General features: G+C 37.1%; 1 protein-coding gene and 2 pseudogenes across 10 annotated transcripts; 1 reads left to right on the forward strand and 2 right to left on the reverse strand.

Annotated features, from left to right (window-relative positions):
- LOC148698451 (uncharacterized) overlaps nucleotides 1-3,037 on the reverse strand; it is a 3,236-nt pseudogene extending 199 nt beyond the window's left edge.
- A 2,245-nt stretch (nucleotides 3,038-5,282) lies between these two features.
- On the reverse strand, nucleotides 5,283-8,469 carry LOC148698452 (10 kDa chaperonin 1, chloroplastic-like). 10 transcript variants are annotated; one of them, XM_088683625.1, is made up of 9 exons: nucleotides 8,179-8,467; nucleotides 7,978-8,036; nucleotides 7,819-7,869; nucleotides 6,596-6,661; nucleotides 6,453-6,500; nucleotides 6,251-6,280; nucleotides 5,787-5,820; nucleotides 5,694-5,731; nucleotides 5,283-5,552 (listed from the first exon to the last, which is right to left on the reverse strand). In XM_088683625.1, exons 1-9 carry the CDS (start codon nucleotides 8,264-8,266, stop codon nucleotides 5,502-5,504), a joined length of 465 nt encoding a protein of 154 aa, XP_088539751.1. In that variant the 5' UTR covers nucleotides 8,267-8,467; the 3' UTR covers nucleotides 5,283-5,501. The 10 variants fall into 10 exon arrangements, with proteins under 10 accessions (XP_088539751.1, XP_088539748.1, XP_088539753.1 ...); XM_088683622.1 differs by having other exon boundaries at nucleotides 5,673-5,731; XM_088683627.1 differs by lacking the exon at nucleotides 6,251-6,280 and having other exon boundaries at nucleotides 5,673-5,731; nucleotides 8,179-8,469.
- A 942-nt stretch (nucleotides 8,470-9,411) lies between these two features.
- LOC148698453 (uncharacterized) lies at nucleotides 9,412-11,190 on the forward strand (annotated as a pseudogene).
- Nucleotides 11,191-13,153: the final 1,963 nt, after the last annotated feature.

The following is a 13,153-nucleotide window of genomic DNA, read 5'->3' on the forward strand; positions in this document are numbered from 1 at the left end:
TAGTCCAGTGGCGAAGCTTACAATAGTACGAGTCTTACTTGCACTTGCAGCCAACAAAGACTGGAATCTGTGGCAGATGGATGTGAAGAATGCTTTTCTTCATGGAGAGCTGGATCGGGAGATCTACATGATCCAACCAATGGGATTTCAGAACCAATATCATCTTGAATATGTGTGTAAACTGCGGAAAGCACTCTACGGATTGAAACAAGCACCCAGGGCGTGGTATGGTAAGATTGCTGAATTTCTAACACAAAGTGGTTATTCAGTAACACCTGCAGATTCCAGCTTGTTTGTCAAAACCAATGAAGGAAAGCTAGCTATTGTGCTAGTGTATATGGATGACTTAATCATAACCGGTGATGATGAGGCAGAAATTCTTCAGACGAAAGAGAATTTATCAGTCCGTTTCCAGATGAAGGAACTTGGTCAACTCAAGCATTTCCTTGGTCTAGAGGTTGATCGCACACAAGAAGGAATATTTCTCTGTCAACAGAAGTATTCCAAAGATTTATTGAAGAGGTTCGGAATGCTCGAATGCAAGCTGATCTCTACGCCGATAGAGCCAAATGTCAAAATGAGTGCACATGAAGGAAAAGATTTGGAAGATGCGACGATGTATCGACAATTGGTAGGTAGTATGATCTACTTAACCTTGACTCGACCTGACATTTCTTATGCAGTTGGTGTGATGAGTCGGTACATGCAAAATCCAAAGAAGCCTCACTTGGAAGCAGTTCGACGAATACTGAGATATGTGAAGAGTACAATTGACTATGGTCTTTTGTTCAAGAAAGGTGAAGACTGCAAGTTAGTTGGTTACTGTGATGCTGATTATGCGGGAGATCATGACACCAGGAGATCAACAACTGGGTATGTGTTTAAACTTGGTTCTGGAACCATCTCTTGGTGTAGCAAGAGACAGCCAACGGTATCTTTGTCAACCACAGAAGCAGAGTATAGAGCAGCAGCAATGGCAGCTCAAGAGAATGCATGGCTGGTACAGTTGATGAGTGATCTACATCAACCAGTAGATTATCCAGTACCATTGTACTGTGATAACCAATCGGCCATTCGCTTGGCGGAAAATCCAGTCTTTCATGCAAGAACTAAACATGTGGAAGTGCACTACCACTTTATCAGAGAAAAGATTCTGCAAGAAGAGATTGAGATGAGACAGGTCAAGACGAATGATCAAGTTGCGGACTTGTTCACAAAAAGTTTGAGTACAGGCAAGCTCGAAATTTTTCGCTGTTTACTCAGCACAGTGCAAAGAATGAGAGCTGAAATTGAGGGGGAGTGTTGAGAATCAATGTCAAAATTAGGTATGGTTGAGTGGAAAGTTAGGCAATGTTAGGTATGGTTGAGTGGAAAAAATTAGGTGCAATTAATGGGTTTTGTGGGGTAATAAATAATCTTAGTTTAATTAAGTGTGTGGTGTAGTTTCATTTGGTTTGCTATAAATACCCAAGTCCCCAAGCATTGTATATCATCCAAGGAAAAACAAAGCCTAGAGCTAAATAAGAAAAGCTTTGCTAATTAGTTTGTTTTGTGAGCTTTCTTTAAGAGTGTGCTCTATTTTCTTCTTCTTGGGATCATTAGAGTTATCTTGGATACTCTTCTTATTCAACGATGGAACATTCCCTGAAAGAGAGTTCAAACTCATATTTAGTTGATACAAGTTATGAAGCTTTCCAACATCTGGCGGAATGTGACCTGAAAGTCGGTTCCCAGACAGCCAAAGGGTCTCCAACTTAACCAAATTTCCAAACCCATTCGGTATACTTCCTACTAATTTATTTTCACTCATGCCCATTTGTAAAATAGAAGAAGATAAGTTGGCTATACATTGAGGCAAGGCACCCCCGAAATTGTTAAAGTGAATTGCTAACATTTCTAAACCGGTGGCATTAGTCAAATCGCAAAGAAAGCTCAAATCGCCAACTCCCCCACTTCCAAGATTGTTATCAGCAAGAACTATCCACCCAAGCCTACGTAAATTTTCTAACGAAGGGACTTTTCCATGTAGTTTGTTTCTTTCCATTGCAAGATGATACAGATTTGAAGCGTTAGAAATTGAAACAGGAATAGGTCCGCTAAATTGGTTGTTGCCAACAGAAAAATGTTTGAGGCTTGGAAAGGCAATACCTAAGTTTGAGGGCAAAGTCCCCTGGATTTTGTTCACTGACACGGCAAAGGTTGTGATAGAAGAGAGATTGAAGATTGAGGGGGGGGATCGTTCCGGACAGGTCATTTGCGTCGAAAGAAAGGAACGTAAGATTGGTCATTTGGCCAAATATATCTGGAATACTCCCATATAAATTGTTAGCAGCTGCAGAAATAAGTTCAAGTGATGATATGTTGGAAAAGGAGTTGGGAAAATTTCCTGTGAGCTGGTTGTCATGAAATGCAAAAGCTGTTAGCTTGGACAAGGTGCCAAGCTCCTTAGGAATGTTTCCTACGAGAAAATTAAAATCAAGAGACATTCTTAGGAGTTGAGAGCACCTGGATAAGTTGGAGGGTATTTCACCACTCAGTGAATTATTCTGCAATAGTAAATGTTGCAATCTGCGCAGACGGCCAAAATCTGGAGGTATTTGATTGCTGAAGCTGTTGTTGGGGAGGCGAATCCGTCTCAAGAAACTCAAGTTTCCGACATGGGGTGATATAGAGCCCGAAAGTTTCGAGGACCGCAGGTCCAACCTCGTGACCCTCTGGTGACGACGACCGCATGAAACTCCATACCAATGGCAGAAGTGGATGGTTTCGTTCCACGAAGTCATGACTCCAAAAGGGTCATTGGTTATGCTAGCCTTGAACTCTAGCAAGGCCAGTCGATCTGTCTCGTTTCCCCTCAGTCTCAAACCAAGGCAGGAGTGAATAACAAGAGCATGCATACAAAAATATGAGAAAAACATAGTTGGAAAGAACCTGTAAAGCTCCATGGTATCAGTTTGTGCGAACTTAATTTGGTGGCAAGAGATATGAGGGGAGAGCGCAATTTATAAGCAGCAGCAGGCATGGAGAATACATAACTTTGAGTACGAGCTGGTTTATTCAAAGTTCTACAAATGCATGCACAACTGAATAAGGACTTATGGGATAAAAAATTAGTTTTGTTTTCATATTGTACTTCTTCGTTGGAAATAATGCGAAAAAAAAAGAAAAAGAAAAAAATTAAGGCTGATATGGGGGTTTTTGCTTCTTTTTAATTAACTTTGGTTTTTATTAGTCTTTGAAATAACTAATTGGCCTCAAGTTTGAATTTCGATCCTCCACAATTTAGATAGATTAATTAGAATTTCGTTCTGATAAAAAAAATTCAAATGTAGTGCTCATTCATTTTAACTTCAATGCAATACACATTCATTTTGGAAGAAATTCAAATGTAGTACACATTCATTTTAACTTCAATGCAATACACATTCATTTTAACTTCCAAGTGGTACATTCACTACTTTGATCATATCGAATGGTCATAATTACTTTTTATTCGTAAGTAGAATATATGTTAGAGAAGTTAGTCGAAACTATCATTTTTCAAAGGCTTGATTGATTATTAGTTCCGTGGTGATAGGGTAATTGGAAAATAACCTATGTGGTAAAAAAATTAGAATTTAAACCCTAGTTGTGAAATCTTTTAGAATTTAGGCTCAAAATTGAAAATGTCGTCAACTCTTCGTTAATTATTAGCACATGAAACTCAAATGTGAGACTAAAAATATAAAGTTAGTCTCACATTTAAGCATCACGTGCTAACAATTAACTTAAAGTTCTGTTTTAGCATAATATGTGTAGCTCACGTGCTAATAATTATGGAAGAGTTGACAAAATTTTCAATTTTGGCCATAAATCTGAACAGACTTCACCACAAGGGCTTAAATCTTAATTTTTTTTTACCACAAGGACTATTCTTCCAACTACCCTATCACCACGGGAATTAATAATCCAATCACGCGATTTTCAAATCTATATTGCTGATATTGCTAGTGATAGTGTTGATATTTATGTAATCACAATACAAACAATATGTTATTCATCTTTAATTCAACCAATTAAGAAATTGGAATATGATTTATGATCCTTAATTTTAGCCAACTTCTCTATTTGTTAAGTAAGCTGATGTGAATTTAGAATTGAAGGAAAAAAAAAAAAAAAAAAAACAGTTAATCCCTCTTATACTTTTCTTTGAAAATGAATTAGTTTGAAAAAGGCACCAACTTCGTACGATGTGAAAACAAGGAGGAACATGAGAGCATTTTTGCTTATCACCATAAACTATAATGTATACTCATCAAGAACCTAATCATCTATCATGTGTCATTTCACGTAACCTTGCTCAATTTTTTTTTTAAATTAAAAAACAAACATTTAATGTAAAAGTAAATCAAAATCACATAAAAGAACACGTTTTAAATAATTAGATATATAGTGAACATACAACATATTTTCTGGTGGTGAGTAAAAACGCTCCGAGGAACATGCAACTTCCCAACTTTTAATTATTTGTTGGTGGGTGGAAAATTCAATTGAGATCGGTATGCTTTGCATTTGTCGAGCATGACTCTGTATCTAGTCCCTCCCAACTTCCTAAGTTAGAAAAGTATATGCTACTCGTCTCTCTAAAACCTTTGACACGCCAAGATCATTGCAACCCCACATTAGGGGCATTCGTTCTCCAACGTAGACTCTCAAACCTTCTTGGGAGCTGGGTGGTCACTTCCTCTCGTAGACAAAACCAAGGGGAAGATATGTAGATTGACCCCATGAAACAATCTGCTTCAGCTAAGTTACGACCTTTTCCTTCATGGTTTTTGAAGTAACGGAATTTGTGCAAATGTGTTTATAAACGAGAGTAAACTGTCGATCTCCTTTTGAACTTTCACCTAACTTTCGATTTACCACCTAAACTTTTAAATTGAAAAATCAAGGACTTAAAACTAATTTTTTGGCTAATTTTCCCTACCGTTAGTCTTTCATTCATTCCATCTAAATTTATGTTAAATAAAAATACATGCGTAACATGTGAGGGCTGTATGATCGTTTCGTTCTTTAAAATAATTGAAAAACCTAAACTTTTAAAATGTTAACCTGTGCAAATTTGTATGATTCTATAAATTTTGTGTATACAGGTATAACAAAGTGACGTTTTTGTTCTCAAAAGAGAGTAACATGGTGTGCACATAGAATTATCGTTAATTTGGATGAAATCTATAATAAAAAACCTAGCAATTGGGGGGAAATCAGCAAAAAAATAAATAAAAATTAGTTTAAGTCCTTGATTTTCCAATTTAAAAGTTTAGGGGATAAATTAAAAGTTCGACGAAAATTCAAGAGAAAAATCGGGAGTTTACTTTTATAAACAAACAATAACCAATGTACACAAATCGTTCCTTCCCCGCCATCCTTACGAAACGGCCTCCATCTTTACGAGATGCCCTCTACGTCCAATTTTGCATCATTATTTTCGGATTATCATAGCTTGCATTTCACAAAGGAGGTTAAATACAGATGGTGCCATCCACACACCTCTTTTTACCTTCAGCACACTTCTGTCAATTTTCAATCATTGGAGCGAATGAATTAAAGAAGATCAAATGACAGAAATTAATGCAAAAAAGTGTTGTCTACAAATTTGAGTTGAATATATAGTTTTGCGAATTGAGAGACACCACAAGGAAAAACATCCTGACAACGAAAAGTCTCATGAAACAATCATGTAAACCATTGTACCTACTCGGAGCTGAAACTTTATTCGACTACGGCCAATAATTCACTCTCTTTGCAGAAGCAATGCCTCCCATCTACTCCCAAATCCACCTGAAACCAAATTTTGAAGACAATGTCAATTCATTGTGTAAGCATCAATATGCAGCCATTACATGGATCACAGCAGAACATTTCCACAACAGACTTCGGTTTACAACGAATATATTACGTCTCTACTCCGTTCCATATTTTACAGTCAGCCGTTATTGGCTTACACAGCAAGGCGTGGCAATTTTCTGTCAGCTGTGCTCAACACTAAAATTGTGCATGTAAAGAACTAGAAACTAAAGACACTTGAGCTTTACCTAGAAAACTAATGAAAGAAAGGTGGCCCGGCAACATGGGTGTGGAGGGGGAGCGGGAAATTGAAGACCACTAATAATGCTAGACAGCCGGGATTAGGTTAACAGTGTCATGGAATAAAGTCACAGGAAAACCAAAAGATAAGTGGAATAACTCAACATGAACTTATTCTATTTACCTCATATGCATTTATGTCCGAAAAAAGAACCTGCAAAATGAATAAGCATTTCCATTATGATGACATGTTAAGCACCTAACTCGCTACTTCTAAATAACAGAAAACTTCAGTTGGTCAGAAACTTAATGCTTAGTTTAAAAAACCAACATTAATTCACACCAGAAAATTGTTATCATTATTTGGGAACCTTTTAATTACTCACCTTCTTTCCAGCCTTCACTTCCCCAACGTCAGCACCAACAGAAAGAATCTGAGAATAACAATGCTTGTAAATTATCCTGAGATTCAACTACTTACTTCAAAATAAAGAACAGGAAACATGCAAAAAAGAAAGTGTAGGCATACTTCTCCCATAAGATAGCGTTCAAATTTAACAGCTGACTTGGGCAGCAAAACTCCTCCAGCTGATTTCTGTGGCACAGGAAAAGTAAACAATGAAGTCTGTTTTAAAACCAACTGCTTTCAAGGCAACTAAATGCCAGCAATTAACATGAAATCTGTTTTGAGGTATTCTATGAGACAAACATATTAAATGCTAACCAAAAATACAAACCATTTTCATTTTGAAAGCATCTCATGCGAACTTGGATATAGAAGACTAAACCTAAACCCTTAAATTCCAAAGGTTATACCTAATTACAATGCCTCTAATGCGAAATTGGCTTTTAAACCTGATCTAGTTCAAGATTGTTAGTATAGTTTGCACTTTGGAACCCTACTGAAGGTTTACTCCTGGTCGATCTCAAGATCCTCGGTCAAGTTTGACACCTATTATCAAACTACTTGAATTTGAACATCCAGGAGTCACACGTAAAAAAGAATACACTGAACCCAAGTGTCACTAGTATGAATCAACCTAATACAATCCGAGACATATCCTGCAAGAATATAAAACTAAGACAGGGGACCTAATTAGGAGATACTATCCCATAAAAAGCTATTGCTTAACTGAAAATCTTTTGATTAAAGTTAGAAAGAAGACCTACAAGACCGCAAAGAAGAATTATACTATAAATATGTCTTCAAGCCATGAAAAAATCATTCAAATGGCACTCTTTTGCCTGAAACCAGGTACCATTCCACTGTTAAGTTTCCTCCAATGGCACTCTTCCCATTTCACAGGCCCTCATACAATAGCTTAACTTCATAGAAAATTTCTACATAGTACATACACAAGGATAACATACAACAATCATGATAACATAGGATCGATTATATCTACACTATTTAACATAATGTGTTATTGAATGCACCATGGTATGATATCACAATGATATGACAAGTGGAAGGATACTGTAGAGATGATATACAAATATAATCATTTTTTTAGTCTTTTTAGGGTGATCTTCACCACATAAACATGAAATGAACCAACAAAAACATACATATTTATATTTAAAAGGAAATTATTAAGCCATTTGACAATGTTACGGATCTTCAAAATGCTCAAATACTCAACTAAATAGTCATTGACACAGATGTTTCGGAATCTGACTAATAAAAGATAATCGCATAAAGTTGCCACTCCAGACTTCCAAACACAATGGTAAGACCAAAAGCCAGCATACCTGAGGGAGCTCCTCGAGACGAATAAGCACTCTGTCAGCTTGCGGAACCACCTGCCACCCACAAATCACCACCACAAAAATCAAAAACTCCGATAATGCAATTTGTCGCCAAAATAAAAGAAGACATCAAACATTAAAATGTGCAGAACCCCAACAAACCTTGGTGGGTTCCCATTTCGTGGCAATTGCGTCGACTCTCAAAGAGTTCCTCCGCAGACCTGAGAGCGAAACCCATCTCACAATTCATCAAAATCAACAACATTTCATAATAAATAAAAAATTAAAAAAAAAAGTACAGAAATTTAACAGAGAAACGAGAAACTAAGAAAAGGGTTTGGAAATGAAGTATATTCAACACACCTGGGAGTAGCTTCTGGCTGTTGGACAGAGAAGCAATGTTGGGTTTGTACAGCAAAGGGGTTGGTAGTGTGACGAAAGTGGAAGCCATGGCAGAGCTCTAACAAAGGTAAAGGGGTTTTAGAGGAGCTGCAGAGAGAGTGAAGAAATGCTGGGGTTGGAAGAAGTGGCGGAGATATCTTAAACCCTGGTGCCTGGTGGTGTGAGATAAGGAGAGAGTCGCTGAACCGGCAGAGTTCTAGATGGTTCGGCTCCCCGACGTTTTCTGTTGTTGCGTTGTGTGTGCTACCAAAACTGAGATGAGTTGGGTCTGCTGCAATGTTTGTTTAAAGCCCGTTTATGATTTCTTGGGCTGGGCTAGTTAACTTTTTTGTGGGCAATAGAAGCGTATCAAACTTTGTTCCGTAATGCAAAAAGTGGTCCGACCCGACAGTCACCAAGTCACTTTCGAGAGAGAGGACTTAGATGGTTTGGGTACACTGTTACGGTTACATCCATTTAAGAACAAATGTCATATGGAATTAGATTAACACATGAAATTGTCTTGTTGGACTAAGACGTTACTTAGGCTTAATATCATTCCATCTAAGTTGTTATCCAAGTTCGGAGGTTGTACTGTCAGGTTCGACAGTTTCCAAATTGATTTGAGAATCTTCATGTTGGGAGTTTAGCATCAACGATTTGGGCTCGGCATCCATCAGGTCGGTCTAAATGTCACCTAGATGAACCTGACGGTCACCGAGTTAGGTCAAAATAACGTCGAACCGAACCCAAGTGGTCACCTAATTGGGTTGCGTGATGACGCGATCATCGACTCTTGTCTTTCTAACAAATGGTTTGGTGTTGCTACAGCTGGCCCAAAAGCCTCTCTCCCGTTCGTTAATCCATCACCCAATTCCAATTTTTCTTTTTTGTCAAACGATAGATTTTGTTAAATTAGATGTTATATTAGCTACCAACAAAGTTCAAATTCACGCTAACATACAAGAACTCAACTTCTGTGATAAAGGGCCACTAGCCCAATTCCAATCTTTTCAATCTCATCATGCAAGAACTCAACTTCTCCGACAAAGGACCACTAGCCCAATTCCAATCTTTTCAATTCCTCTGCATTTTTCTAAACCAAAGGAAATCCACGCACAGAACACACAACGGCTACAAGGGTCCACCACCACCCATCTTTTTGTCCGTAAACTCTGCAACACTTCATCAGTATTCAAGCACTTTCCTCCCCACACTTTTTTCCCCTTTCCTCCTCTCGGAAAATCTCTCTGCTTTCTCACTCACATTTTCCCACCAGCCAAACACATCTATCCCGTATTTTCCATGAACATATAATCAATACCCTTCTCATATTATTCTCTACTTTCCTTTCTCTCTCCTTTTTCTTAGTAAAGCAAAACCCAAATTTTTCTCACAAGAGAGAGATTATGGTGAAGAAGCAGCTTTTTTGCTGGGGGTGCCTCATAATCTTGAGTCATCTATTACTAGCACCTTTTGTTTGCTCCAAAAACCACGGTACTATTACTATTAATCTCAACTTGCAGATTGTTTTTTATCTTTCCTCTAAAATTATAACTTGTTTGAGCTTTTACGTTTTACAGCTAGGAACTGTGCTGAAATTTCCTAGCTAGGGTTGACTAGTTCCCTCAAATGGTGGTCGTAAAGATGACCACATTTTTAATCAATACTTTTAGTATTGTGTAGTATTGTCCGCGTGTTTGGCGTAAGAAAATGCACGCATGAGGGGACGTGTTGAGAGTGTGAATTCCTCCACATCAGGAAAGTAAAGTGGTTGGATTCTAACATTGTAATAATTATCAGCGTGTTTTGTGCACTTTGGCCATAGATGAAGGGCTAATTAGCTTATCTCATGAATATTTGCATGACTAAAGATTAAGAATACCATAGCCTCCATTAGTTTTTTACTATATTCTCAAATATTAATCCATCCAAAATCCGCAATGTCAAAACCAATTCATCGGTCTCAATCTTACTGTTGTTCACCAGGGTACTCTTTTTCCCTTTCACAATTATTACCAAAATGCAGAGACCAGAATCCCAACCAATTGTTCATCAGGATACTCTTGTTCATCAGGGTACTTGTAGGACTTCTTTGGTGAGAGTTGGAAAGAGTGGCGTCGTTGCTGACTTTGTCCCATCCGGCATATGATTCCTGAACTGTCAGATCAATGTAATTGGATTAACTTAGAAAACGTGGTCATCATTTTGGACTACTTGTTTGTTAAGAATGTATCGTATTTTGGAGATAGTGATTGTATTTTGTATGACCACATATGTTGATTTCGTGACATTGAGTGCGGTTTGTCCTTCAGGAAACCCTGCAAATGAACTTGTTGAGATAATCAACAACAACCGAACAGCTCATAAACTTCCAAAACTAAATGACAGTCCTGGACTCGGGTGCATTGCCCTGCAATATGCTGAGTTGTGCAAGGGAAACTGCACTAGCAACAACACCGTGAACTGTAAACCATCTGAAGATGACTTTACCCAAGTTTTTGCCCCGAATTGTGGTGTGGAACTACCCACTTTCGACACCATAACTGCTCGTATTGTGGGTTGCCAATCCAAGTATCTTGAGCCCTCACTAGTGTTTGCACATGTTCTTGTTCAAGACAACAAGGCATTATCAATTCTGAGAAATAAATCACATACTGAGGTGGGAGTAGGAATGGTTCGAGTTCACAAAGGGCCATTCTTCTGGAGTGTTCTCTTTAGCAGTGGGAAGACAAACTCCACGTTTGTACTAGAAAATCGCAGTGAATGGATCCATCAGAAGAAAGTTGCTACAATGGAAGCAGCTTACCATGTAGTGCAAGTCAAAGGAATGATACCTCTCTGCTGAGCAATGTTAAGATCATCGTTTTTCTATGTGCTGTTTATCTTTTGCAACAGTTGAATGTCAATTTGTGATTCATTACCACTCTGAGATATTTCAGTAGAGAATGCCCAAAAATTTTGTTACAGATTGACTTGAGAAGAGCGTGATATGCAGACAGACAGACCAAAAACTTTGGATTCCAATTTATTTCTTTGCTTTTTTCTCCTTTGATTCTTGTTAGGTTCTTCCTTCATGAATTTTATTGGTATAAAACATTGGCACTCTCTAAATAGGTTGTCCTGGTGATTGAACAGTCACATTTTATCTGTGTATTGTGACTTTGCAAAACTGATATCGTCTCCTTTGTACGATACAAAGTGAGAGTTAAAGCTACCCTATACAATGGGTTAGACATAAGAAATATCACTCAAACGTAGTACTAGTTTCACCCTCATAGTGTACTGTTCATTTTAATCAAGACTATGTTTCCTGGACAGAAAAAGAGTGGCATTGTTCAAAGTTGAGTATGGGCCTGACATCTAAACTCTTAACAAGACTTCAGCACAGGTTGTGATTTGGGCCTCTTATTATTCCGGTGGGTACTCACTACTCAGTTTAAACTGAAATTCGACATTAAGGAGCACCCAACAATCATTTCATAGGTACTCAAAACTCTTCTTGTCTTGACATTCTTCTTCAACTCAGTACGTCTTTTGTTCAAATTCTCCCTCATTTTCCCTACTGTAGATTAGTGTTAAATTTTCAAATTTTTGTGAATTACACTACTCAAGTTGGATAATACTTGCTTCTCTTACAGGGGAATGCACATATCTCACTCTTTACGAATAACGTATTTTCATTGTATAAACTTTATTATTGGAACCGTGCAATTTCTAAATCTTTATTTGAAGATCATTCCTACATAATAATCATTGAATCATAGATCGTTTGGTCATTCAAATGTTAATGGACGGTCCATCATGAATATATACTTTGGTACTCGCATTGTCAATTTGTTTCATACATTTGAATGCATAAAACAATCTCCGATTTGATTTATTTTTTATATATAGGGTTATATAGGGTTAATCTTCAATGAAGATTAAGAAGTTGAACAGTTCAAATTGTAAAATTTATATAGTAAATATACGTCAGTCGCAAAAGGTGAGATTAGGATGCAACGAGGTGGATTGGGTTCGGATGTGCCATCCTCATAGCTGAACCCAAAATTGGAGAATCCCAAACGGGGATTCCCATAACCAAACTCGTCAGGTTACGGATTTCCCATTGAGTAACGGTTTTACCCATTATAATATTTCTTTCACATGAAAAAAAAAAAAAAAAAAGTTTCTATTACACTTGCAAAACTTCATCTGATTAATGAGTGATTCTTAAACAAACAAGAAAGACACTTTAGAGTATCTCTAGATGAAGGAGATGTCAAAATTCTACGTGGACTATTTTGACAAAAAGGTTGGTTTCTGGTTTCAAAGGAGATGCAAAAATCCTACATTAATTAATGTAAAAAAAATTTTGTTTTATTTTAAAAATGGGCCCACATATTTTTTTTATTTTTCTTCACTTATTGATTATTTTATTATTAAATTATGGGCCCACTTGATTTTATAAATAACCAAAACAAAATTTTAATTTGACATCTCAATTGGAATAAAAGAGTTTACAAAATGTTATTTTGCCACACCATTATAAAAATGAAATTTGACATCTCTAGAGATGGTTTTATAAGCATCATATGCATAATATAAACTATTTTTCAAATCCAAATCTAGAAAGTATAACAACCCCCAATACTCAGCATTTCTTAAAAAGTTCATGATAATCCAAAAGGATACTAAAAAATGAAAACGGGTCAGTTTCAGATACGGATTTGGGGCAATACCCCAATAAAAATAACCGAACCCGAAACTAGACAATTTACCTAATTCTTATCCATAACTTTGAAATAACCGAAATTAGATCCTCAAAGTTGAACTGTTCGGGTTGGTTACATGCGGGGATTGGGTTTGACTGGTTAAGTTGTCATCCCTAATTGATATATGTGCATTTTCTCATGGGGAGATGCAAGTCTTAACCAATCAAGTAAATGAAAAATAAAATACTTTCAAACATTTG

The sequence above is a fragment of the Pyrus communis genome, chromosome 2 (genome assembly GCF_041283825.1).
Source record: "Pyrus communis isolate YQ-2024b chromosome 2, ASM4128382v1, whole genome shotgun sequence".
Lineage (NCBI taxonomy): Eukaryota > Viridiplantae > Streptophyta > Magnoliopsida > Rosales > Rosaceae > Pyrus > Pyrus communis.

What these genes read in the sequence shown, in the direction of transcription:
- LOC148698452 (XM_088683622.1), bottom strand. Translation starts at nt 8,266, where the DNA reads ATGGCTTCCACTTTCGTCACACTACCAACCCCTTTGCTGTACAAACCC. An exon ending in AGATGGGAGGCATTGCTTCT is followed by an intron (nt 5,732 to 5,786) that starts GCAAAGAGAGTG and finishes CTCCGAGTAGGT; the next exon opens with ACAATGGTTTACATGATTGT. An exon ending in TCAGGATGTTTTTCCTTGTG is followed by an intron (nt 5,553 to 5,672) that starts GTGTCTCTCAAT and finishes GAAAATTGACAG; the next exon opens with AAGTGTGCTGAAGGTAAAAA.